At 37.5% G+C, this 14261-nt stretch overlaps 1 protein-coding gene across 1 annotated transcript in view; it reads right to left on the bottom strand.

The window, feature by feature from the left end:
• kmo (kynurenine 3-monooxygenase) overlaps positions 1–13022 on the bottom strand; it is a 42165-nt gene extending 29143 nt beyond the window's left edge. Inside the window, exons 1-8 of the mRNA XM_079690995.1 lie at positions 12971–13022; positions 11606–11704; positions 11138–11207; positions 10883–10980; positions 9809–9898; positions 8113–8161; positions 6094–6181; positions 1670–1835 (exon numbers count right to left, since the gene is read on the bottom strand). Of these exons, the coding sequence (XP_079547121.1) occupies positions 1670–1835; positions 6094–6181; positions 8113–8161; positions 9809–9898; positions 10883–10980; positions 11138–11207; positions 11606–11704; positions 12971–13006 (696 nt within the window). The 5' untranslated portion in view covers positions 13007–13022. The remainder of the gene's footprint in view (positions 1–1669; positions 1836–6093; positions 6182–8112; positions 8162–9808; positions 9899–10882; positions 10981–11137; positions 11208–11605; positions 11705–12970) is intronic.
• Positions 13023–14261: the final 1239 nt, after the last annotated feature.

Genomic DNA, 14261 nt, shown 5'->3' with positions numbered 1-14261 from the left:
TTTGTTTCAATTCACGTACCATTTAGTTACAAATATGTGATATATCTGAACAACAAAGTGGTCAAAAATCATTGTATTCACTTACTGGAAACATTTTCATGATCGCTTTTTTCGTTTTATATTTTCATTTACTGTCATTTCCATTCAGTAAGTCATTAAGTGCTATTCAAATGTTAATGTGCTACATATCCACACAAACAAACAAAGTGTGCAATCCAATGAATGTTTATCTAACTGGGTTTTGATAAATAATATATATATTTTTCTTCTCTCAATTATTTTATTTCTATTGTGCACTCTAATCAATATTAATCAAATTATTGTTCGTTTATACATTTTAAGAATGACGTTTATCTTTTTTGAAAATGAGTTCTTATTTGATTTTATTTATTGGGGTCTACAACAGATGATACAAATGTTTAAGTCAGTAAATGTGTGGCAGGGGTTTTTGTGAAAATAACGGGGACAGAGCTGCTGTCAGACGAACAGCTGTGCGGCGTCATCACAAACGGACGTCGCTTCACGTGACGCTCCGGAGGAAAGGACGTCCCATTGCTCTTAAAACTCATTTCCCTGCTTCTCGTGGTTTCCTTGCGTCCCTCCATGCTTCCCTGGAGGAAGGGACTAAACACAGGGAAACGACGCAAGTGAGAGAAGCAAGGATTTCATTTAACCGACCTGAGACGGGGCCACTGTCTCCCTCTAATGAGAAGAAGAGGGAGAGAACCTTTCAGCCAGCTTGATCGATGGAGTTGGCTTCTGAAAACCGTCCTAAAACCCTTTTATAATCTATCGATTAGATTTATGATTCGAAAATTATAAAAGTAGGGTAGACATGTGGAGATTATCCGGCTGAACAAAACTTGCATTTATCAAAGAGGTTTGTTTCCACAGACCTTATTTCCAGCTATTTTTCAAAACCCTGTGGGGAAATCCCATTGCTTTTTGTGGAGGGAACCAGCAGCTTCCTTCCTGGTTTCAGGACGCGTCACTGCACCTCTCAATATGATGCCAATATAAACAAGGTCTTCTTTAGTCGGCTCTGTACATCAATGCCGACCTATGCTGACAACTAAGTGAAGAGTAGAAAATATAAAGGTATTGGCTATAGGGAAATGTCCCAGCAGTTTAGGATAATGAAGGTTCTAATCAAATCTACTACATAGCCATTACATTTATAACTCCTGATGACAGGAAGGCAGAAAGCGCATTATATAAATAATAATACTCATAATAATAGCAGACATTTGTTAACAATGACCACAATATCATTATTTTAATAAACCAAATATGAACAATTGAGGAATATGAGGAAGAACTGATGATTCAAATGTTGTAGTACAAGTAGTAATGTAGTTAGTGCATAAATTACTATTGCAACAAATGTGTTCATTTTTTTCATTATTAGTCGATTTTCTTTGGACGAATGCTCCGGGCCAGTGGTTACAATGGTGGGGCCAGTGATAATGTCTACCCTTAATGTCTACCCCTGACCATTTTTACAGGTAACTGGTAATTGTACACACAGTGTTTCCCCTAGGTTTGAATTTCAGGGGGGGCGCGGGGATCCCTTGGCGGGGCGCAGCGCCCCTCCGAGACAATGGTAGGGGAAACACTGACACAGTTTTAGAGTAACCCCCCCCCCCGACCCTGCAGAGGACTGACTGACCTCTCCGTTGACGGGCGGCATGGTGAGCTCCATGTATCCGTGGGGGATGTAGGTCTGGCTGTAGTTGAAGCGGCTGCGGCGGAGGAACTGCTTGCGGATGGCGGAGAACGCTCCATCACAGCCTACAATCAGGTCAGCCTGGATCTGATCACGGGACCCATCCAACCTGAGGAATGAAGCAGAAACAAGACAACTTAACTTCAATGTACCGCTATTGATTCTCACTATTCACACATTTCCTTCTTGCGCCTTTTCACACATCATGTCAATACAGGTGAGATGGGGTGAGGACAGTTAAGCATATGGTGGTAATGTAACATGTATGTGATGCAGTGCTGTTTAGGTTGCATTTCCAGTGGAGAAAACAAAAGGCAAAGGGGTGTGTTCCTATCCCCACATGCAAACACACTGCCTGTGCAATGTTGCAATGTTTTATTGAAATTAAAACACTGTTTTATTAAGTATATACATAAGTGTCAAGTGCACTCCAGGATGACATTTTAATTCTTAGCACACTCAACAAATTTAAAGTGAATTTAATTTTTAAATTTTAGCAATAAATGCAGAGTGACTCATTCTAACCGACATTTTTAAAATAGGTTGAATTACCAGGCATGAAGATATAAAAATAAATAGAAATGAAAACATTAACATTCAATGCATTTTGACACATTTTAGATAACTCTGAATGTAATTGAAACTCTTTGATCAGACTAAGCAATTGGTGTTTCACTGCATGCTAATTTCCAATTGTTAATTGGGTTGCAAAACATTTGTGACATTTAGCTCAAGGACTACCAATTACAGAGCTAATGAAAGGTCATGCAGAGCAGCTTCAAAGGCAAGAAGTGTCCCAGCTAGCGGAGAACGTTCTCACAACTTTGGCTAACGTTAGGGGAGACCAAGGACAGTTGTAACACAGGTCAGTTGTAACACCTTCAATATCTCCAATCACAAACAAGCTAGAGTGATGAAACTCACTCTGCACATCCGCAGTTAGATGGTAAGATCGTTGAGAAAAAAAGGAGCCACGTTTGAATTTCTCGCGTAACATATCAGCAAAAGTGTGTTTCTGAGGTAAAATATTAACTAAAATGATATGATGTATTTTTTGGATACTGTCTTGAGTTCAAATGTCTAGGAATCCAAACTAGTATTATTAGAATCACTGTTTTGTAAGCTACAAATATAACTAGCTAAATATGGGTCAAGCTAGCAATCAGGCAGGTTCACAGGGGGTTAAAAATTACTGGTGGTCCTGGGACGGTTGTAACGGGACAGTTGTAACACATCATTTACAATGATGGCTAATTTGCTTGAATGATCAATTGTTCATTCAAGCATACAGTTTTATTGTTGATTGGTGTGCATTGTCCCTGTAAAAATAAACAGAATAAAATACTGTACATTAGGCCTAAAGAGTGTGTGTGTGTTTACAGTATGCCAAATGTCAGAAAGACAGACAGGGGAGTGCCACTTGCTCTGCTGCAGAGGGCCTCAAATGAAGTTGAGAAGGGCAAATCATTCAGGGAAGTGGCAAAGTCCCTGGATATATGCCATGTGACCCTGTACCGGTTCCATACAAAGAGGCTGAGGTTGGAGAGTCAGGGATCACAAACACCCCCAAGAGTAGGCTACTGGACATCAAAGAAGGTGTTCTCAACAGAGCAGGAGATGCTTTTGAGAGACTATCTGATGGAGGCAGCTGATTTATATTATGGTGTCAGCTCAAAGGAGGTAGGTCTACATAATTGAGGTAGAAGCACCTCTCAGAGAACAGTTTAATCCTTCACAGAGGATAATGCTGTGTGTGTTATCTGTTATCCTGTTCATTGTTCATTGTTTGTTGGAGGATGTGTGAAACCCCATTCAAATCTTGTTGCCTTAGAATTTGACAGCTTTCCCTATTTGTTGTCATGTAGTGTGAAAAAAGGTAACGATTATTAACATGTTACAACCATCCCTGGCATGTGTTACAACTGTCCCTGTACACAAGGACGGTTGTAAGAGTTGAGTTTTGTTTTTTTAAATACCTTTTCCAACCTGTACTCATTTCATAAAAACATCGTAAATACATTGTTTCAGTAGATGACATATTGATAATGTATAATATAGCAAAATGGCTATCCTATTGTAAACATTTTTTTACTTATTGGGGGAAAAAAACAAAAGTGTTGCAACTGTCACTGGTCTCCCCTACCTATTGGTTCTAATAAGGTTTTAAAGAAACGTTTTAATCTGATGTTCAAAGAACCTTTTTAGGATGTTTATTTTTTCAAATAATGTTCCTATAAGGTTTAAGGTTAACTAAGACATAACGTTTTAACTGCAACATTCAGAGGATGTTTTGAGGATGTTATTGAGGCCTGAGATTTTTATAAAATGTTCCTTTAATGTGATGTGTTAACAAAGGTGGAACGTTTTGCCTGCAACATTCTAAGGATGTGTTTTGGACGTTCTTGGGGCAACACATTAAAGATGTTCTTTATAAAATGTTCCCTCAATATTACATGATAACAAATGAAGAACATTCTCCAAGCAACATTCTGAAAATATTGTCAGGATGTTATTGAGGCCTGAGATGACAAAGTGTTTTATAAAATGTTCCTGTTGAGGTAACACATTACAGATGTTCTTTTATAAAACATTCCCTCAATGTTACATGATAACCAAAGAAGAACATTTTGAAAGCAACATTTGGATAATGTTTTCAGGAGGTTATTATTTTTTTATAAAATGTTCCTGTGATGCGAAATATTAACAAGGTCTTGGTCAACGTCAGATTTATTTGTAGTGCGCTTTAAAAAACAAACTTGTTGCATTTGTTTGAAAAGGATGTTTAAAAGAAATCTGATGTCACCACATTTTCCTTTTTAGAAAAAAACAAGCACGTAATTCATGATATTGCATGTTTGCGTAGGCATGTCTGAGTTCCGAGCTAGACATTTTTGGTTCTAAAAACATTCTGAGAATGTTACCATTCATTGTTCTAGGAATGGTTTCATCGAGACATTTTATTTTGGTTCCTAGAATGTACTTCTGAAAGGTAGGATAACGTTCTCTAAAATGTTTGGTGATAACATTGTTCGAACATTATACCCCAAGTGTTTTTGTTGTTTATGCACATACGTCTATTGTCATATGGATCGAATAACACTTAGAAAACCAAAGACAGACATATAGAAGAACGGACCGACTATCACTGCCCGTCCCTTAAACCCCTGTTAGTGGGTTAGTGACCCCCCCCCCACCTGCCTGCTGGTCTGCTCTACACGGCTGGGAGCAATCTCCAATCAACCACACCTGCAACATGCTCATAAGCCACACTATGAAAGCCTGCAGCCTGCACTCATTCCCTGCCGGATTGTTGCCGTGAACGGTTTGTTGCGTGCCGCTCTAGCTTTTTACCAGCGTACTCTTTGACAACTTTGCCTGCTTTTGCCTCTCCCAGGAGGAATCCAAGGACTTCTACACTCCCAAGACCAGCCAGGCCTCTCTACCAACCCTGGAACAACTGTTTCCCACTGCCGCCATAACCAACCTCGACTCCCAGCTCCCCTTTTCTAATAAACAAATGTTACTTTCACCAACTGATTCCGTGTCATCCTTTTACATGTGTTAATAGTCAAATTCCAATAGTTAAGTAAACTATCATAATCATCCTAATGACCACAGTGGTCAGTCCACTTACCCAGGAATTTTGAGTTGAACAATTACAGGAATATTATGTCTTTAAGTTCTAATAATGTAACATATTTTAGTAAATTGTTAGCACAGAACATTTGCATGATTGTTTTAATATAAACCATGTTATCCTTCTCTAACTTGCAGCTGAAAATGTTTTAAGAACAGTAGGGCACAATGTTATCAAAAACATTTTAAGAATGTTTTTAGAGAACGTTATCCTACCCTTCAGAAGAACATTCTGTGAACCAAAATAAAAGCTTCTGCTAAAAACGTTTTAAGAACAGTAGGGCATAATGTTCTAACAATTTTATCAAAAACATTTTAGGAAGGTTATTACCAAACATTTTAAGAATGTTTTTAAAGAACGTTTTCCTACCTTTCAGAAGAACATTCTGGAAACCAAAATAAAACCTCCCGCTGAAAACACTTTAATTATAGTAGGGCATAATGTTCTAACAATGTTATCAACAAACATTTTAAGAATGTTTTTAGGGAACGTTATCCTACCTTTCAGAAGAACGTTCTGCGAACCAAACAAAAACTTCCCGCTGAAAACCTTCCTAGAATAATGACTGTAACATTCTCAGAATGTTTTTAGAACTAAACTTTTCTAGCTGGGGTATCACAACCTCAGAATGTGACAAGGCAACATACGTTAACATGTAACACACAGGAGACATGGATGAATAAAGATGTCCTCCCAGATTACTCCATGTTTGCTATTGGTAATTATTTACCTGGTAAAGGTCATTAGCCCTGTTTCAGGATTCCAATCCTTGAGCTTATGATCAAAGTTCATCTTCATGTTTGGATATGCCTCTGCCTCTGTCGGATAAACATGTTACAAAAAGGAGCTTATATCACAGACGAAAGCATGTCATAACACCAGCAGGTTAATAAGACAGAAAATATCTCGTGAAAAAGCACAAAGAGCCTTCAAATTCTAGTAAAGTGCAGTAAGGACACAGACCGTCAGCACATCAATGAAGTGGAATGACCTCAAACTGATAACAAGAGCCTAAACAGAACAGTCAGTGTGTATTCATTTGTTAAAAACCCATGATTAGGTTGTCAAAATCTCCTCTTCACTCCAGGAGTCTGGATTGGCCCTGATAAAAAACATGTCTTTACAATCAGCACACGTAATTAAAGTCAGACTCTGGCTGTCACACTTTATCTCCAAGCGCATACTGAGTCACTTCATTTAATATAAGGCACAATCCCTTAAGGGTAGAAAGAATAACAAATCCCAGACGTAATTCTACAGAGAGGATCTGCAGTCGATTAGGCTCATCTCGCTGGTTATCGATCTAATGTACAATTCGTGTTATAGGGAAGGGTTTGTCATTTCATTTGGAGTGAAATACACAGTTTATGAATAAAGAATACATTGAGGGTTTAATCAAGGCTTTCAGAGAATTTAAGGATATGTATTAATAGAGTATTCTTACACAAAAAAACTGAAATGTTGACTTTAACTAGATGAATTATGTCAACAACTGCATTAGGTTCAACTTAATATTTTTTCTTTCAACTAACCTAATGCAGTTATGTGGAATTTGTTGACATAATACATTTAATTAAAGTAAATGTTTCACTTTTTAGGGTGTACGCTCAAAAATAATTGAACCGTTGACTTCGATAAATGTATTATGTGAACAGATAACACGTAACTGTATGAGGTTAGTTGAAAGCAATAAGATTTTGTTTGAATACAAAACAATAGCTTAAACTTAATATTATTGCTTTAAACTAACCAATAACAATTATGTGGAACTTGTTGACATAATACATTTAATTAAAATCAATGTTTAATTTGTTCATTCTGGTTAACCCAGGGTTAAACTTAACTCAAAACTATAAGGTTTAAACTGCACTTATCCTGGTCCTGGATGTAATGCCTGTTGCAACAATGTTTACTTTGAGGAATTCCAAAGTCCATTGAGAACTTCAGCCCAATTTCACAATGGCAAATTTGATCCTTTTTAGAACCCTGCTCCTGAGCGGAACCAACCAACTAAGTCCAAACTCAGGCTTAGCCATCTCTCGGATTGTGCCTGTTGAACATAATTGTAACATTGCCTATTGTTTTGACTACACATTTTGTCCAACAACAGTCGGATTGAACTGACTGCCCACTTGTTCAATGGCCCATTATCCAAAAGACAAACGCCTATCCCTACTACTAACATAAGCACATGGCTGATAAATATGAAGAGAGAATCTCCTTTTTTAATATTTTAAACCTTTTTTTGTCCTAGTCACAAAGTGAAGCTAAAGTCTTTTTTAAGTTGAACTAAAATGTAAAAATCTGCTCGATAACATTAAATTGACTCTTTTGCTGTGCTCCATCGGCAAGCTTTTAGAAGGTAGACAAATTAAAAGAAGACTTTTCTCTTTTGCTCCTTCTTTGTACAAGTGTCACCTTGTCCTAATGCTGCTAACTATATCTTAATCTAATCTCAAAATATTTGTAATACGAGTTGGAAGTGTAACAAAAATGTCGGTAGGATTGCTTTCGTAACTTTGACGTAAAAGTGACTCGTTTTTTTTTTCCCACATGGGAGAGACAATACATTGCTGTCAGATGGCTGAGAATGTCCTTAACAAAGTTAGCATTTTCTTTTAGACAATGTGCATTATTGTATGTTAAATTATCATTTCAGTTAGGCTATAATTGGGTAATTTCAGCACACATCTTCTGACATTGTGTTGCAATGGAAACAATAATAGAAACAAACACGTAATGTTCTTACCGGTTAGCAGCTCTTTGTTCAGGTTGGCTCGGTCAACTGACAGGATGAACTGAAAGGAAAACAATCTGCATTAAATACAACTCCACCACAGCTACACAAACACAACTGTGACATTTAAACTTATGATCTAAAGTTGTCAAACTTTTACTGTGACATACTTTCGGAAAGTCCTAGACTTTAGACAAATAATAAGAAATGTTATGGTATCTTTCCCTCTCATACTAATAGTCTATTATAGGCAGAAATGGGATCAAGTTGTAGGCCTTATTTACCAGAAAGTCAAAATGACAAGATATAGTAATACCTCATTACCATGTAAATAACAATCAAATCTACTAAGATATGGTATTGACTAATAGGTTTAGTATATAGGACTAACCTTTATGTCTGTGTTGGACTATGGCAATGTATGTATGAATGAATATTCTAAAGGCCTAAACTCTTTGGATACATTTACCACAGACATTTATAACTAACCATAGAACCCCTTGAACACAACTTAGCTCCTTGTGTGCTCGGGTTAGATGGTTTGCGCTTACCACCCGTAGACTGAAACATTGGCATATCCTAATTTATAGGGCTATTCTTGGTGTAATTCCCAGTGTTATTCTTGGTGTTATTCTTCTATCTTACAGGACAGGACATGTTTTGAATAACTGTTCTAATAGTCCACACTGAGCTGGGCAAAGGGAGTTTAGTTCTGCTGCTCCTGTTGCCTTGAACCAGCGGAAATATGATCTGAAACTCCGGGAGCTGCTCCTCTAAACAGATTTAAAGTGCTTCTGAATGACCGAGAAACAGCAGCTCTGTAGACGCTTTGTATGATGGTGTTTCTGACTGTGATCATGATATGTTCTCTTTACTTGTTTTTCATATGTTGTCTGTCACTCTGCTGCTGCCTATCTTGGCCAGGACTCTCTTGTAAACAGCGGTGTAAAATAACTAAGTATATTTACTCAAGTACTATACTTGAGTACAATATTAAGGTGCTTTACTTGAGCATTTCAATTTTTTGCAACTTTGTTCTTCTACTCGACTACAATTCAGAGGTAATTGTTGTACTTTTACTCCACTACATGTGCTTAATCCCTTTAGTTACTTTACAGATGAATGATGTGAAATATAATCAAGTGTTAAATCAGACTTTAGTTCCACCTGGAGTAAATCCACAAGCTACCCTGGCAGGGTAACCCTGCAGTATACAAAGTCATTCAAACTAGTTGCACCTTTACCAGCTTTGAGAACACTTTCATGATCAATCATTATAAAACATATCATATATATTATTCTGAAATGGACCAATCTGCACAATCACTACTTTTACTGTGGCTACTTTCACTATATTTTGATGATCATACTTTTCAACTTGAGTAACATTTTGATTGCAGAACTTTTACTTGTAACAGAGTATTCCTACACTCTGATACTTCCACTTTTACTCAAGTACAAGATCTGAGTACTTCTACCACTTCCGCTTGTAAAAACTTAAATGAATCTCAGTGAGACTTTGAGAAAGGTTCAACCAAAACATTAATGACATTGTTGTGTGTTTTTAGTCTGTTGTTATTATTATAAAATGGGCATTTTTATCTGTGAATGACTTGAGTCCTACATTTGGCAGGGGGTATAAACTATCTTCAGTGATTCTGCCTCTTTCCGGGTGTTGCATAATGTTTACACTCTAGCAAAGACTTACCTGGCCTTTCTTTCCATAAGGGATCGGGGACTGTTTCCCACTTGTGGAATGGATCATTCTCGCATGCATGGGGATCCCCTGGGAGACAATCTGAGGAAAAATGATAAATACACATGGGTCAAACTTTTAAATTACACTATTGTAGGATAAATAATTATGTTTTTGTAATTCTACATAAGCTGTCTTGCTAAGTAAATGTCAACTCTCTGCCCCCAACATTTTAAAACAAGCCTTGTTGTGTCATGCTGAAAAGTCATGCAAGTGTGAAGAAAAAGGCTTGTTTCTGATGCAGAGTTCTCATCTCAAGCTTGCATAACATGCTCAGTGTAGCAAACAGACCAAAAAAAGGACTCCTGAAGCCGGAATAAACCATCTTGAGTAAAGCCTGGTGGACAGACTCCCTGAGGCCCAGCTAATAAGAACAGAAAGATCAATGGTCAAGATGATCAATCAAGATGTTTTTTAACAGAACAATGTGACCTTAGAAAAGAAGAAACCAAGATATTTAGGACCAAAAATGTGTCGTCTGCTCAGAGATTTTATTTATAGTAAAGCTGCCTTTCATTCAGCATATGCAGGCAGTAGTCAATACACCAACACTGAAACACATGAGCACATACTACAGTTTAAAAAAGCAGAAATAAAATCTGAGCTGACAGAAACAGCTCCGTTTTAGTTTAATACACCCAGTTAAGCTCACACACACTATTTTATGAACATACAAGTTCACCTGCTGAATTAAAAACAGAACAAATAAAGCAAAGAAAGTGAAAACCATAAAGCAGATTCAGGCAGTAGGCGTATAGATTCACACTTAAAGTATTAGCCTACAGAACAGTACAGCTGACAGAGAAGAGACAACATCTGATCCTTTTATGTAACTATAAGGGAAAACAGTTGCCTTTTTTGAAATCCTAATTACATGTGATCCGTTACTCCCCATGCTTGTAAATAACCTCCACAAGTATTTGTTTCTTCCAATACCAAAACTCCGGTCCCTATGCCCCTGCAGCCTTGAGAGCAATCTTATCTAGTTTCCACAATATTAGATAAACAGTGTTTTGACCAACATACCTTGTCCTCCATCCCAACATGCTTCAGTGCTTGGCGGCCCCTGTGAGACAGAGCCAGGTTGATGCTTCTTCCCTTCACCACTTTGGCTTGTCGGATATCTGAGCAGAATCAGACAAAGTGTTAATCTTACTTTAGTAAATGTGTGGTTATCAGTTGAAAAGGCTCTGATTTGGTGTGGATATTGATTAATATAATGTTGATTCATGGGTTATTCCTCAAAGAGGGCATTGATTGAAGATGTTATTTGAACACTACCTTCCCGAGTTTCAAAGACTTCCACATCAAAGCCTCTTTTGGCGAAGTAGCAGGCGTTCAGCGCCCCAACCTGAGGGGTGAAGGACAGACATCTCGCCAAAATCAATCAATCACATTTGATTTATACAGCCTGATATCACAAGTTAAACATTTACCTGTTTAAATCTGTACAATCACAGTGCTTTATACTGTCATACAGAAATAATTATCTCTTTACTAAATGATATTAACACTATATGCTGCATAGTCATACTACACACTCTTTTGGTAACTTGTTTCCTTTTTTCCACATTGGTAAATGCAAATAAGAAATGTCTTATCTGCTTCTTTCAATTTCAAAATCAGAATAAGAATACTGATTACCTACTCACTTTGAAGGAAGACAGACACCAAATTCAGTCATGAGATTAAATGACAAGATCTAGGACTAAAATAGTTCAATATTACACTTTTGTTTTGTTTTCTTACCAACCCTCCGCCAACTATTGCAACCTTCTTCGGGGTTAATCTGCCAATTGGTTCCTCCATTGTGCTTGAGGTTCTCTGGCGCTCTGACCCGCTCACTGTCTGTTTCAGAGTGATTTACAGAAGTAGTGGGTAATGATTTATAATAGTAGGAGGAGCACAGTGAGTCCCATGAAAGTCCCTTCCCAACTCAGTTCCCCTTTCAACAAGCAAACACGAGGAACATATAACCGAGGGCTCTCTGAACACTTTCTGGAAGCCTGAAGGCCTGATGTCCTTGTAGACTGCTTTAGCCGAGTGGGAGGAACTTCCTGCTTTGGGGGTTTTATTTTACAATTATTAAAATAATATTCAGACAACAGCTAAAAGGCACATCTTTTGGGGTTAGCTTTTAATTAGCAACACCCCCCTTTTAAATGGTCTTTAACTCTTTATTATGTATTTATTGTTATAGTGTTTTATTTATTTTATAGGTTTTTTCCTTATATAATTTATTCAAAAGATTTATTTACAACATTTCAAGTTAGTCTTTTCATATTTTAATCTTAATTCAAATTACATTGTTATTATATGTATTTTATTAATTTGTTGATCATTTCATTATGTATGATGTCTTCCTTTATCTGTCCGAGGGATCATTATTTATTTATTTTTTATTTTATTTTCATACCTTTGACCTCCTTGTGTCTCTCAAACTGTTAAAATGTTATATTATTTTTACTATGTCGCATATTTCCAAAAAGGTCTCACCGTCTGATCTGAAGGGGATTTCTTGTTCTCAGTTTTAATTTGTGATGTGGGCAATTGTGTTAAAACACTTCGAGCTGCACCTGCTATGCTATACAAATAAAGCTTTATTATTATTATTACAATGATAACTTATTTGTGTGTAGTCCATTGTACAACTAGTTAAATAAGGAAAAACAAAGAAGACACAAAGATGAAAGCAGTTATTTCAGGTAGGGAATGTCTTTAAATAAGGAAAGCAATATGTCGTCATCTAGTGGTTGAAAGTTTAACTTCAGTGGCTACATAACATAACTACTCCTCGTGACACATGTTTCTTCTCATTATATGAGCGAAGCGACTTTAACGCTGAATCTAGTGCATCACCGAAGACCATAGATATAGCCGACAGCCACATACTGTGCCCCCTCTCAGGATTAACACCAAAAATAAGAAAGGCAAAACTAAAATGTGGCAATATCTTTAAACCTGCCCGGTGACTGAGTAACTAGTCAGGGTGCTCAAAACTGAAATTGCAGGCTGGTGAAACAATCAACTAAACAAAGAGCAACACCCACACATTAAATCACAACAATCTCTAAGCAAACAACTGCCACTAGATACAGACAAATACACATTTACCTCACCCCATGGACGTTCAATCTGATGAGTCCCCATTTATTACGCCACACCCTTAAACACTAGAACCGCCAGAGGTCGCTGTATACCTAAAACCGCCAACGGGCTTTTATTTATCATGTGAAACAGTGAGTTTTGATCGCACAGGGATGACATTTATACCAATACTATCTGTGGACTCTCGGCTTTTCATATGATATAGTTTGTGCAGATAGCATGAAGTATAAAATATCGCTACCGGTGCTGATTTAAACGCTTGTGTTTTGTTTAGGGCGCAAATCTGTCTCTCTATATCTATATATATCTCTATAACTATCTATCTGCCTATCTATCTATCTATCTATCTATCTATATATATATATTTATAAAACGGACAAGTCAAATCAAGCAATCTGATTGGTTCTTAGCCGTGATATACTGAGCGTATACCAAGGGTAGAATTGTAAGTTACTTTTCACAACAAGTCAGTATCCCTCCGCGTCTGAGAAAAACAGTATACCGTGCAGGCAGTTTGCTTTTCATACTGGAACAAGAAAGCAGCGGAGAAGTAACGGGGCAGAAGCCCTCCTTTTTGACGCAGCGGTCCAGACATAGACATCAAACGGCAAAACATATTCAGTGTGCAGTTCCTTTGGCATTAGGGCAGGGATATCTAGATACTTTTGAAGGTTTAACATAATGAATTGTGCTACTTTTAAAGCAAGCAACGATGTTTTCAAATCTGTAATCAAAGAGGTCCGCAAAAACGCTATCGACCAATCAGATTGCTTGATTTGACTTGTCAGTTTTATAAATATATTTAAATTTCTTCCGTTACGAAACAAACTTATAAAGCATAAAATGGAAAAATGTAAGATTAACTTCGACCTCCGGGGGGGTCTTACTATAGTATTGAGGAGTGGATTGAGCAATGCCTATCTCCAGAAAAAAAAAAGCACCTAAACTACGACATGCAGAGCTACGTGAAGAGCAGGTAGAACAACTGGAAAAGTACCACCATTCAAAAGCTTTCTGATGTGGGTCTTGAAACAAAGCAGAGAAATTATGACCGTTAGTGGCCACAGGTGCGAAAGCTCTCTCCAGAGCTACTGGAAGCCCAATCTCGGGGACCGGAGAAAGTGGAGCAATATTCTCGCCACGCCAAGCAACAGCCTCGAACAACCTCAACCTATACAAGTGACCACGTAAGCCATGCTACTGATGCTGGACAGTTTTTCAGTGGATGCACAATAAACAGCAACATACACATTCATGTAAATAAACAGCCAAATAATGGATCAACGCTCTCTGTCTA

The sequence above is a fragment of the Notothenia rossii genome (genome assembly GCF_949606895.1).
Source record: "Notothenia rossii genome assembly, chromosome: 6".
NCBI lineage: Eukaryota > Metazoa > Chordata > Actinopteri > Perciformes > Nototheniidae > Notothenia > Notothenia rossii.
The sequence above is the reverse complement of the archived record's forward strand: the minus strand, read 5'-3'. Positions and strand labels throughout refer to the sequence as shown.